General features: G+C 41.0%; 1 protein-coding gene across 1 annotated transcript in view; it reads right to left on the bottom strand.

The window, feature by feature from the left end:
* The window catches only part of LOC148148739 (uncharacterized), a 67,662-nt gene that overhangs the window by 20,318 nt on the left and 33,861 nt on the right, over positions 1-13,483 (bottom strand). The window contains exon 7 of the mRNA XM_087992301.1: positions 12,119-12,124. Within this exon, the coding sequence (XP_087848427.1) occupies positions 12,119-12,124 (6 nt within the window). The remainder of the gene's footprint in view (positions 1-12,118; positions 12,125-13,483) is intronic.

The following is a 13,483-nucleotide window of genomic DNA, read 5'->3' on the forward strand; positions in this document are numbered from 1 at the left end:
GCTTTGATTAAGCATAATACTCAGCTTATTTGAAGCCTAAAAATCAACATAGAGCAGCTGAATGGCCAGTTTCTTTGCTGTAAATTCCATGTAATCATTTTCATGTTCATTCAATTGAAATATCTGTTTTCTCCATAAACACACACAGATAGCCCACTTCTTCGAATACTATTTAGTAAAACCATCAAAGACATAATCTTGCACGATGCTTTGCCAATATTTAAACAAAGAGAAACAGAACTCTAACCATGGGCTGCAGATGGTTCCAGTTCTTCCATAAGCACGTCAAAAGCTTCTTCACTAGAATCTATATCATGTTTTTCATTGAGATCGGTACTCTTGATCTCACTCATTTCACTGGTATCTGTAAAATATGTTTGTTTGGCAACAGATTCATTACAGATGCTCACAAAAAAATATAGTGTTTGCCTCTATCATTAATGTTTTCAGTATTGATTAAATTTGTGATAAGAACAGAGAAGATGATAAAAGAGGGGGAGTGTGGCATTGTTAGTCAAGGATTACGGTGGCAGAAAGGATGTTTGAGAACTTGTCTGCTGAGGTTAGAAACAGGAGAGGTCTCCCTGCTGGGAGTTTTCTATAAGCCACCAAATAGTTCCGGAGATGTAGAGGAAAGGATAGAAAAGATAATTCTTGGATAAGAGAGAGAGTAACAGAGGAGTTGTTTTGGGGGACTTTAACTTTCCAAATATTGACTGGAAATACATAGTTCGAGTATTTTAGATGGGTCAGTTTTTGTCCAATGTGTGCAGATGGTTTCCTGACTCAGTATGTAGTCAAGCCAACAATGTACAAGGCCACATTGGACTTGGTACTGGCCAGGTGTTAGATTTGGAGTTAGGTGAGCATTTTGGTGATCGTAACCACAGTTGGGTTATGTTTACTTTAGCAGTGGAAAGGAATAGGTATATACCAAGGAGCAAGAGTTATTGGTGGGGGAAAGGCAATTATGATGTGACTAGGCAAGATTTAGGATGCATAGGATGGGAAAGGAAACTGCAGGCGACGGGCACAATTGAAATGTGGAGCTTATTCACTACGTGTCCTTGATAAGTATGTACCTGTCAGGCAGGGAGGAGGTGGTTTACTAAAGTTGAATCTCATGTCCAGAGGAAGAAGAAGACTTAGGTTAGGGTGAGATGTGAAGGCTCAGTTGGGAGCGTGAGAGTTACAAGTTAGCCAGGAGAGACTTAAAGAGACAGCTAAGAAGAGCCAGGAGGGGACACGAGATGTCATTGGCAGATAGAGTCAAGGAAAACCCTCATGCTTTTTATAAGTTAATCAGGAATAAAAGAATGACGAATGTAACATTTAAGCCAATCAATTACAGTAATGGGAAGTTGTGCATGGAGTCTGAAGAGTTAGGGGATGCGCTAAATGAATATTTTTTTGTCAGTATTCACACAGGAAAAAAAACAATGTTGTCAAGGAGAATACTGAGATAAAGGCTACTAGACTAGACATGATTGAGCTCACAAGGAGAAGGTGTTAGCAATTTTGGAAAGTATGAAAATAGATAAGTCTCCTGGGCCAAATGTGACCTTGATGAGGGTGTAGAAAGATTGGTTAGTAAATTTACAGATGACAAGAAGTCAGTGGAGTTGTAGATAGTGCTGAAGGATGTGGAATCCCTGGTCAAGAAGAAGAAGAAGGCTTATGTTAGGACAAAATGTGAAAACTCAGTTAGGGCGCTTTAGGGTTATAAGGAAGTCAGGAAAGACCGAAAAAGAGAGCTCAGAAGAGCCACGAGGAGACATGAGAAGTTGTTGGCAGATAGGATCAGGGTTAACCCTAAAGCTTTCCATAGGTATGGTAGGAATAAAAGAATGACAAGAGTTAAATTAGGGCCAATCAAGGAAAATAGTGGGAACTTGTGTGTGGAGTCAGAGGAGATAGGGGAAGCACCAAATAAATATTTTTCGACAGTGTTCACTACAGAAAATGAAAATGTTGGCGAGGAAGATACAGAGATACTTGCATCTAGACTAGAAGAGATTGAGGTTCACAAGGAAGAGGTATTAGAAATACTGCAGAGTGTGAAAATAGACAAGTCCCCAGGGCCAGATGGGATCTATCCTAGGATCCTCTGGGAAGCAAGGGAAGAGATTGGCGAGCCTTTGGCATTGATCTTAAAATCATCATTGTCTACAGGAATAGTGCCCTAAGGATAGCAAATGTGGTTCCCTTGTTTAAAAAGGGTAGTAGAGACAACCCTGGTAATTACAGACCAGTGAGTCTCACTTCAGTTGTTGATAAAGTGTTGGAAAAGGTTATAAGAGATAGGATTTATAATAATCTAGAAAAGAATAATCTGATCAGGGACAGTCAGCACGGTTTTGTGAAGGGTAGGTCGTGCCTAACGAATCTTATTGACTTTATTGACAAAGTGACCAAGTAGGTAGATGAGAGTAAACCAGTTGATGTGGTGTATATGGATTTCAGCAAGGCATTCGATAAGGTTCCCCACAGTAGGCTATTATACAAAATGTGGAGGAATGGGATTATGGGAGACAAAGCAGTTTGGATCAGTAATTGGTTTGCTGAAAGAAAACAGAGGGTTGTAGTTGATGGAACATGTTCATCTTGGTGTCCAGTTACTAGCGGCGTACCGCAAGGGTCGGTGTTGGGCCCACTGCTGTTCATCATTTTTATAAATGACCTGGATGAGGGCTTAAAAGGGTGAGTTAGTAAATTTGCGGATGACACTAAGGTCGGTGGAGTTGTGGATAGTGACGAAGGATGTAGTAGGTTGCAGAGAGACATAGATAGGATGCAGAGCTGGGCTGAGAGGTGGCAAATGGAGTTTAATGTGGACAAGTGTGAGGTGATACACTTTGGACGTAGTAATCGGAATGCAAAGTACTGGGCTAATGGTAAGATTCTTGGGAGTGCAGATGAGCAGAGAGATCTTGGTGTCCACATACACAGATCCCTGAAAGTTGCCACCCAGGTTGACAGGGTTGTTAAGAAGGTATTCAGTGTTTTGGCCTTTATTAATAGAGGGATTGAATTCCAGAACCAGGAGGTTATGCTACAGCTGTAAAAAGCTCTGGTACGGCCACACTTCGAGTATTGTGTACAGTTCTGGTCACCGCATTATAAGAAGGATGTGGAAGCTTTGGAAAGGGTGCAGAGGAGATTTACAAGGATGTTGCTTGGTTTGGAAGGAATGTCTTACGAGGAAAGGCTGAGGGCCTTGAGGCTGTTCTCATTAGAGAGAAGGTTGAAAGGTGACTTAATAGAGACATACAAGATAATCAGAGGGTTAGATAGAGTGGACAGAGAGAGCCTTTTTCCAAGTATGGGACGGCAAACACGAGGGGACACAACTTTAAAGCGATGGGAGATAGTATAAGACAGATGTCAGCGGTAGTTTCTTTACTCAGAGAGTAGTAAGGGTATGGAATGCTTTGCCTGCAATGGTAGTAGATTCGCCAAGTTTAAGTGCATTTAAGTCGTCATTGGACAGGCATATGGACGTACATGGAATAGTGTGGGTGGGATGGGCTTCAGATTAGTATGACAAGGTGGCGCAACATCAAGGGCCGAAGGGCCTGTACTGCACTGTAATGTTCTATGTTGCAGGTTATAAATGGACATAGATAAGCTGCAGAGCTGGGCTGAGAGGTGGCAAATGGAGTTTAATGCAGTAAAGTTTGAGGTGATCCACTTTGGAAGAGGTAACCGGAATAAAGAGTGTTGGGTTAATGGTAAGATTCTTAGTTTAGATGAGCAGAGAGATCTCGGTGTCCATGTACATAGATCCCTGAAAGTTGCCATCCAATTGATAGGGTCTTTATGAAGCTATACAGTGTGTTAGCGTTTATTGTTAGAGGGATTGAGTTTCAGAGCCACGAGGTCATGCTGCAGCTGTACAAAATTCTGGTACAATCACATTTGGAATATGGCGTACAGTTCTGGTCACTGAATTTTCAGAAGGATGTGGAAACTCTGGAAAGAGTTCAGAGGAGATTTACTAAGATGTTGCCTGGTATGGAGGCAAGGTTTTATGAGGAAAGGCTGAGGGACTTGAGGCTATTTTGGTGAGAGAGAAGAAGGTTGAGAGGTGACTTAATTGAGACATATAAGATAATCAGAGGGTTAGAGGGGGCGGACAGTGAGAGCGCTTTTCCTCAATGGTGGTGGCTAGCACGAGGGGACATAGCTTTAAATTGAGAGGTGATAGACGTCGGACAGACGGCAGAGGTAGTTTCTTTACTCAGAGAGTAGTAGGGGCATGTAATGCACTGCCCGCAACTTTCCGGGCATTTAAATGGTCATTGGATAAACATATGGATGAAAACGGAATACTGTAGGGTAGATGGGCTTCATATTGCTTTCACAGGTTGGTGCAACATGGAGGGTCAAAGGGCCTGGACTGCGCTGTAATGTTCTATGTTCTATGGTCTAAGTCTCCTCCACATTTTTTTCAGCATTTTAAGGAAAGATCTCCTCTCTCCGTGTATTACTAACTGTACCAACACGTTATGAAGGTTTCTTCTTAGTACTTTTGGTGGCTTTGCTGAAAGCCTGAAGATTTTCTGTGCTTGCCTTATGTTAGGGTAGGTGTAGAGAAGACATTTCCACTTGTGAAAGTCCAAAACTAATTTTTCTAAATGTAAAATTGTCACAATAAATCTTATAAAGAGTTCAAGAATAACCTCTTTAGCCAAGTTGTGGAGGTGTCAGTGTTGAACTGAGATGGACAAAGTTAAAAATCACACAACACCAAGTTATCGACCAACAGGTTTATTTGGAAGTACTAGTGCTGCTCCTTCATCAAAAACAATGACTGCAGATGCTGGAAACCAGATTCTGGATTAGTGGTGTTGGAAGAGCACAGCAGTTCGGGCAGCATCCAAGGAGCAGCGAAATCGACGTTTCGGGCAAAAGCCCTTCATCAGGAATAAAGGCAGTGAGCCTGAAGCATGGAGAGATAAGCTAGAAGAGGGTGGGGGTGGGGAGTACAATGGGTGAGTGGGGGAGGGGTGGAGTGGATAGGTGGAAAAGGAGATAGGCAGGTAGGACAAGTCCGGACAAGTCATGGGGACAGTGCTGAGCTGGAAGTTTGGAACTAAGATGAGGTGGGGGAAGGGGAAATGAGGAAACTGTTGAAGTCCACATTGATGCCCTGAGGTTGAAGTGTTCCGAGGTGGAAGATGAGGCGTTCTACCTCCAGGCGTCTGGTGGTGAGGGAGCGGCGGTGAAGGAGGCCCAGGACCTCCATATCCTCGGCAGAGTGGGAGGGGGAGTTGAAATGTTGGGCCACGGGGTGGTGTGGTTGATTGGTGCGGGTGTCCCGGAGATGTTCCTTAAAGTGCTCTGCTAGGAGGCGCCCAGTCTCCCCAATGTAGAGGAGACCGCATCGGGAGCAACGGATACAATAAATGATATTAGTGGATGTGCAAGTAAATCTTTGATGGATGTGGAAGGCTCCTTTGGGGCCTTGGATAGAGGTGAGGGAGGAGGTGTGGGCGCAGGTTTTACAGTTCCTGCGGTAGCAGGGGAAAGTGCCAGGATGGGAGGGTGGGTTGTAGGGGGGCGTGGAGATAACTAGTGGGGCAGAATTGTAAGACACAGAATTTACAGCAAAAAAAATCACAGTGTCATTCAATTAAAATGATATATTGAACAAACCTAGTCTTTAATCTTTTAGAATGGATTGCAGGTTTCAGTTCATTAATATGTAAATCCCAGAACTTCTTTTAAGTCACATTCTTGAGATAACTTAAATGTTTCATTAAAAAAAAGTGACATCTCAGCTCAGATGACGTATTAAAAGTGTGAGTTTCGAGTCTATCTTTATCCCAATCTTGATTCAGACAGGTTCTATTTCCAAAGTAGGAATTTATAAAATGTGACATGGATTGACTGCCTGCACTGATTGCCTGCAGGTTGTGCGCTTTTTGAGCAAAACAGAATCTATCTGCAAATATAATTCTGCAAATGCAAATTCACCCCACAGACTTATATGTGTATGTGTATGCGTGTGTGCACGTGAGGGAGAGAGAAAGAGAGAGAGTATGAGTGTGTGCATGTGAGTGTGCGTGTTCATGAGAGAGTGAGTGTTTGCATGTGTGTATGCTTGGTAGAGTGTGTGTGAGAGTGTGATGGAATATAAGCTTGTGAGAGGGTACGTGTGTGGGTATGAGTGTGAGAGTGTATGTGTGTGTGGCTGAGAAAGAATGTATGTTTGAGAGAGGGTCTGCATGAATGTGTGAGTATGTTAGAATGTGTGTGGATGTGTGCTTGTGCGTGTGAGAGTGTATAGTGTAGCAGGGTTGCCTGTCGTGTGAAATGGACCCAAGGTCCCGGTTGAGGTCATGCTCATGGGCTCTGAACTTGGCTATCACCTCTGCTTAGCCACTCTGCATTGTTGCATTACCTAATGTCCTGCAAGGTGGACTTCGGGATATGCAACAATGCAGTGGATGAGCAGAGGCTGATAGCCAAGTTCAGTACCCATGGTGATGGCCTTACCCGGGACCTTGGGTTAATTTCACACTACAGGTGACCCCACTACACTATACGCTCTTACAAGCACACATACACACACACTTTTACATACTGATACACTCGTGCAGACCCTTTCTCATATACATACTCTTTCTCAGCAACACATACATACAACCCCACACTCACACCCATGCACAAACCCTCTCATAAGCTTATATTCCGCCACACTCATGCACATACTCTACCAAGGACGCACACAGGCAAACACACTCTCATGCACACTCACTCTTACACTCTCACACTCACACTCCCATTCTCTCTCTCCCTCACATGCACACACACGCACACATGACCATTTAAGTCTTGCAGATGCATTCTATTTTTGTTCAAAAAGCATGCAACCTGCAGGCGGTCAATGCAGACAGTCAATCCATATAACATTTTATAAATTCCTACTTTGGAAATAGAATCTGTCTGACTCAAGATTGGAATTCAGACAGACTTTAACTTTACACCTTTAATACGTGCACTGAGCTGAGATGTCATTTTGTTTTATAAAGCCTTAAGTTATCTCGAGAATGTGACTTAAACAAAATTCTGAGATTTACATATTAATGAACTGAACTGAAACCTGCAACCTATTCTAAAAGATGAAAGATTTAATACCAGTCCAGATTTGTTCAATGAATCATTTTAATTGAATGACACTGTGATTTTTTGCTATAAATTCTATGTCTTATGATCCTGCCCCACAAGTTACCTGATGAATGAGCAGCACTCTGAAAGCTAGTACTTCCAAATAAACCTGTTGGACTATAACCTGATGTTGTGTGAGTTTTTTTCTTTCCTCTTTATCCAAAGAATGGCAAGAGGGTCGAATGTGCAATTATTTGGATTAACTTTGTTTATCATCATAAACTCATTGAAGGAAAATCTACATAAATACAAAAGGAGGAAAAATAGAAGGAAATAGGGTATCAGAATGGGGTAAGATGAACTGGAGCATAAAGAGACCACCATGGAGCATACTCGCTGACATTGAGCAGCTGGGTTAATGGTCTGTTTCTGTGCTGTAAACATGAGGTAATCGTTTTCATGATTCGATCAACACAGACATATATTTGCTCCATGAGTGTAAACCTATTGTCCACTCCTTTAAAACCTGATTTAGTGACAGAATCAAAAAAGGTAACCTGGCATAATGCTTTCCTGATATTTAAACAGAGATGAACAGACATCTAACCATGGGCATTTGATGACTCCAGTTCTTCCACAAGCTTGTCAAAGGCTTCTTCAATAGAAGAAGCATCATGCTTTTCAGCAAGGTTGGCTCTTTCAATTTCACTGGTATCTGCAAAATATGTTTGATTTGACAACAAATCAATTATGGGTGCTTAATCTTTTTTGCCTCATTCATTAATGCTGTCTGCGTTGATTAAGTTTGAGAATAAGTTTCTCTGGAGATGCTAGCTATTGTTAAACATGTTCAGGGAAGATTTTATCTGGTCTCTATGTTATCTGTTCTTATCTTGTATTATAATTTCCTCTGGCCACTTTTACTGATTGTGTTCAGTCCGTTTTCTTCTTCTGATTGGGGTGTGATATTCGCTGTCCTAACACAGTTAGAATATAACTTTTGTTTGCTTTTTGGGATTGTGCTAACAATTGACAATTTCCTCCATTCCCTTTTGATGCCAGTATTAACAAGTTGAATATTTTTTCTGGTTGTTATTGTTCAGGTAGATGTCCAAGAAATATTTCCACTTGAGCTCAAAGATAGAGCTCATTATAAAATGATCACTAACAAATATTAAGAAGAATTCAATATTATCCAGGGATTGGTTAGAATATGCAATTTGATACCGCATGGAATGGCTGAGCTAATACCACTGACAAATTAATGTGAACTATAGAAATTCAGGAGGAAGAAAATAACCTAAGTACAGAAAACCTTTTTTTTACCAGCACCTATGGGACCAGGAGTTGCTGGATGATCAAATATTCTGGATAACCACAAACCCTGACCAAGCGAAGCCGCGAGACATCTACATCACTCAAAAAATCTATGTAAAAACATCATCACACCAACTAAAATCAATGAAAAAGACACATGGCAAATAACAGAAACATAATGCAGGAGATATGAAAATCTCTGTTATACTTTATTTATATAATTGGATGGCATGGTGGCACTGCTGCCTCACAGTCAGGAACTTGGGTTTAATTCCACCCTTAGGCGACTGTGTGGAGACTGAACATTCTTCTCTTGTCTGTGTGGATTTCCTCCCACAGTCCAAAGATATGCAGTTTAGGTGGATTGACAATGCTAAATTGCCCATGATGTCCAGGTTAGGTGTAGGTTAGATGAATTAGGAGAAAGTGAGGACTGTAGATGCTGGAGATCAGATCTGAAAATGTGTTGCTGAAAAAGCACAGCAGGTCAGGCAGCATCCAAGGAGCAGGAGAATCGACATTTCAGGAATCATTCCTGAAGAAGGGCTCATGCCCAAAACGTCGATTCTCCTCCTCCTTGGATGCTGCCTGACCTGCTGCGCTCTTCCAGCAACACATTTACAGCTTAGATGAATTAGCCATGGGAAATGCAGGGTTATCGGGATAGGATAGGGAGCTGAGTCTGGGTGGGATGCTCTTCAGAGCATTGATGTGGAGTTGTCAGACCGAATAGCCTGTATCCACAGTGTACGGCTTACATGGGACATCTTTCCTATAATAGGAGACCAGAATTAAATGCAGTGTTCTAAAAGTGGTCTGACTAATGTCCTGTACAGCAGCAACATGACATCCAAGCTCCTATATTCAATGCAATAAAGGTAAGTGTATATCAAACTCCTTCCTCATTACCCTGCAACTTCACGTTCAATATAATGTGAACCTGCACCACAAGGTCTCTTTATTCAGATACACGCCCCAGGACCCGACCATGAAGTCTATAAGTCCTGCTCTGACTTGCTTTATCAAAACGCAATACCTCACATTTATATAAATTAAACTTCATCCGCCCATCTCGGCCCATCTGACCAGGATCCCATTGTAGTCCGGGTTATCTGAAGATAACCTTCTTCACTGTCCACTACACCATCAATTTTGCTGTCATCTGTAAACCTACTAAAAAATGTGACATCTCAGTTCAGACAATGTATTAAAAGTATGACGTTAGAGTTGGTCCATTCCAACCTGGATTCAGACTGGTTTTATTTCCAAACCAGGAATTTATCAAATTCCTCACACCTTTAATACATTGTCTGAGCTGAGATGTCGCCTTTCTTTCATATACTGTTAAAACCTTAAGTAATATGGGGGCAGTGAATTGAAAGAAATTCTGGGATTTACATATTAATTGAAACTGCATTCCTGTTCTTAGTGATTAAAGACTTACCAGTCATCTAGGTTTGTCCAGTATATCACACCAGTTGCATGACATTTTGATCTTATAAATTCTGTGTCCTGTATATCCTGCTTCACTAGCTACCTGACAAAGGAGTAGCGCTCTGAAAGTTTGTACTTTCAAATAAACCTGTTGGATATAACCAGGTATCCACCCCAACCCAACACTGGAACCTCACATTATTGACTGTTAACACATTAGGAAGGTTTCTTCTGTTCGCTATGAGTGACTGTGTTAACACACTGTGAAGATTTCCTCTGGTTGCTATTAGTGACCATCCCAACAAAGTGTAAAAATTTCCTCTGGTCACTGGATGATACTGACTGTTAACAAAGTAAAGATTTCCTCTGGCCAATGTGTGCTCATGACTGTGTTGACATGTGAAGCATTCCTCTGGTCATTGTGTATTAATGACTGTTAAGACAGTTTGAAAATCTCCCTTGTTAACTGTGTTAGCAGACTGAAAATGTCCTTTAGTTGTCAGTGACTGAGCAAGTACAGCGTCTAATTTTTCTTCCAATCTCTATTGCTTCTGAAGCTACAAAAATGCTTAAATGAATTTAGATCAGGATTTTGTTACAATTTGTGAATTTAGGAAATTTCACATTATGTTTACAAAGTGCTAACATGCAGGCCAGTGAAAATGTTCCCCCCCCCCCGCCAACTATATTATGATCGATTTTGAACTAGGCAAAGACTATGTTACTATTACAAATTTTATACAATTTTAAACTGATCAATATTCAGGAAAGAAATAATAACTAGAGAGAGCAAGCATGTAGATACATCAGTATTATGTGAGCAATGAGGAACTGTTATTTTGAAGCTTGAAATATTGGGACTAAGTACTACAAGAAGATTGAATTGAGTTTTTTTTAGTCATGAAGGGTTTAAGAGAATGAATAAGACTTGGGAGATAGGGATGAGAGAGGACCAGTTTAAAATTGGCAAATAGAATTGGCTGAGGGGGTGAGAAGAAATTTATTTATTGAGAGCTCTTGAGCTCTTATTTGAGACACTTGCAAGTTGTTTGCCCAAGGATAAAGTTGAGACAGAGATCATTGTACCTTTTGAGACAAGAGTAGATCACTTGAGAAATAGAAGATGCAAGTCTATGGATGAATGCAGAAAAATTTCCTGGTGTAAAATTAGCACAGAAACTTTCATTATTTAATTACAAAATGCAAAAAAAAAGTCAGATGAGACTTGAATCCTTAACTTTCTTTCTATCTCCACACACTAGCTGAGTTTCTCAAGCATTTCTGTTTCTATAACTCGGGAACCCAAATAGCCCAATGAACATCTCTTTTTGAGCATGAGCTTACAAATCCAAATATCAGTCACGTTCCATAATTCTCAAAGCTTATTATCTTTTAAATCTTCTTTCTCATACTATTTGTTTTAAATTTACATTTAAATAAATTAGACTGATGTCTGATGCTAGTGACCTTTAACTTGAAGTAAATATTTCCTTATCCAGGCCACTTTATATTTCACAATCCCATTTCCCATAATAACAAGATTGGAAAAAAAGATTAAATAGGAACATAGGATTTAGGAGGCAAATTAGGGATTTGATCCTGTGAGCCTACCTGGTCATTCGATTAGATGATGGTTGATGTGTTTATGTTTTCAGCTCCACTTTCCTCCCTGTATACCGTAACCCTTAATTCCCTTGTCTATCAAAACTCTAACTAAATCTTGAAAAAGATTAAAGACTCAGTCTCTACTACCTTCCAGGGCACAGAACCTCAGCGAAGAAGTTCTTTTCATCTCTCTTTTAAAGGGAAATGTCTTATTCTTAAGCTCTGTCTCTTAGTTTTAGACTCCGTCATAAGAAGAAACATCCTCCCCATGTCCACCTTAACAAGATCCATCAAGATCTTGCACGTTTCATTAAGATGACCTTTGATTCTTCAAATGGGTTCTTCTAAACTCCAATGGATTTCACCCTATGCTAATAAATCTTTCTTGATTTAACAAGCTCTTCATCTCAGAAAAAACTAAGTGAACCTTCCCCAAACTGTTACTAAAATACATAGAACATAGAATACACAGCACAGTACAGGCCTTTGGTCAACGATATTGTGCCAAACATTTATCTTATACTAAGATCAATCTAACCTAAACACCCCTTAATTTACTGCCATCCATGTGCTTGTCCAGCAGTCGCTTAAATGTCCCCAGTGTCTCTGACCCTACTATCACCACATGCAGTGCATTCCACGTACCCACCACTCTCTGCATAAAGAACCAACCGCTGACATTTCCTCCCATACCTTCCTCCAATCACCTTAAAATTATGACCCATCTGACCTGGGGAAAAGTCTCTGGCTATCTACTCTATCTGTGCTTCTCATTACCTTGTGCATCTCTATTAAGTCACCTCTCTTCCTCTTCTCTCCAGTATGAAAAGCCCTAGCTCATTTAACCTCTCTTCATAAGACAAGCCCTCCAATCCAGGCATTATCCTAGTAAATAACCTCTGCACCCTTTCTAAAGCATCAACAACCTCCCTATAATGAGGTCACCGGAACTGGACACAATATTCCAAGTGTGGTCTCACCAGGGTTTTATAGAGCTGTAGCAAAACCTCATGGCTGGTAAACTCAATCTCCTGTTAATGAAAGTCAAACACCGTATGCCTTCTTACCAACCCTATCAATTTGGGTGGCAACTTCGAGGGATCTATGTACGTGGACTCCAAGATCCTGCTGTTCCGCCACATACCAAGAATCCTGTCTTTAATCCTGTATTCAGCATTCAAATTCGATCTTCCAAAATAAATCATTTCACATTTATCCAGGTTGAACTCCATCTGTCACTCAACCGAGCTCTGCATCCTGTCAATGTCTTGTTGTAGCCTGCAACAGTCCTCGACACTATCTACAATTCTACCGACCTTTGTGTCATTGGGAAACTTACTAACCCACCCTTCCAATTCTTCATCCAAGTTATTTACAAAAACTAAAAAGAGCAGAGGAAGAAGTTGTGGTCACTGTCACCGAAATGCTCTCCCACTGACAGCCTGGCTTGGCTCGTTGTCTAGCACCAAATCCAATATGGCCTCCCCCCAGTCGGCCTTTCTACATACTGAGTCAGAAATCCTTCCTGGACACACCTGACAAAATCGGCTCCATCCTGATCATATGCACTGAGGATGTTCCAATCAATATTGGGGAAGTTGAAGTCACACATAACAACAACTGTTACATCTGCACCTTTTCCAAGATCTTCTGTCCAATCTGTTCTTCCATTTCTCTGCTGCTATTGGGAGGTCTATAGAAAACATTCAACAAAGTGACTGTTCCTTTCCTGTTACTGCAGCTGTGATACATTCTCTAATTAACAATGCTACTCCCCGTCCTCTTTTATCCCCCTCCCTTTCTTTTTAAAATATCTAAACCTTGAAACATCCAGCAACCATTCCTGCCACTGTGAACTCCATGTCTCCATTATGGCCACAACATCATAGTTTCAAGTACTGATCCAAGCTCTAAGTTCAACACTCTTATTCTTGATAGTCCTTGCATTGAAACAGACACACTTTAACCCAACCCTTTGCCCTATCGATTGTGTATCCTTACTGACAGACTCTCT

The sequence above is a fragment of the Chiloscyllium plagiosum genome, unplaced genomic scaffold, assembly GCF_037043375.1.
Source record: "Chiloscyllium plagiosum isolate Xiang-an unplaced genomic scaffold, Cpla_swu_hap1 HiC_scaffold_11, whole genome shotgun sequence".
NCBI classification, from domain to species: domain Eukaryota; kingdom Metazoa; phylum Chordata; class Chondrichthyes; order Orectolobiformes; family Hemiscylliidae; genus Chiloscyllium; species Chiloscyllium plagiosum.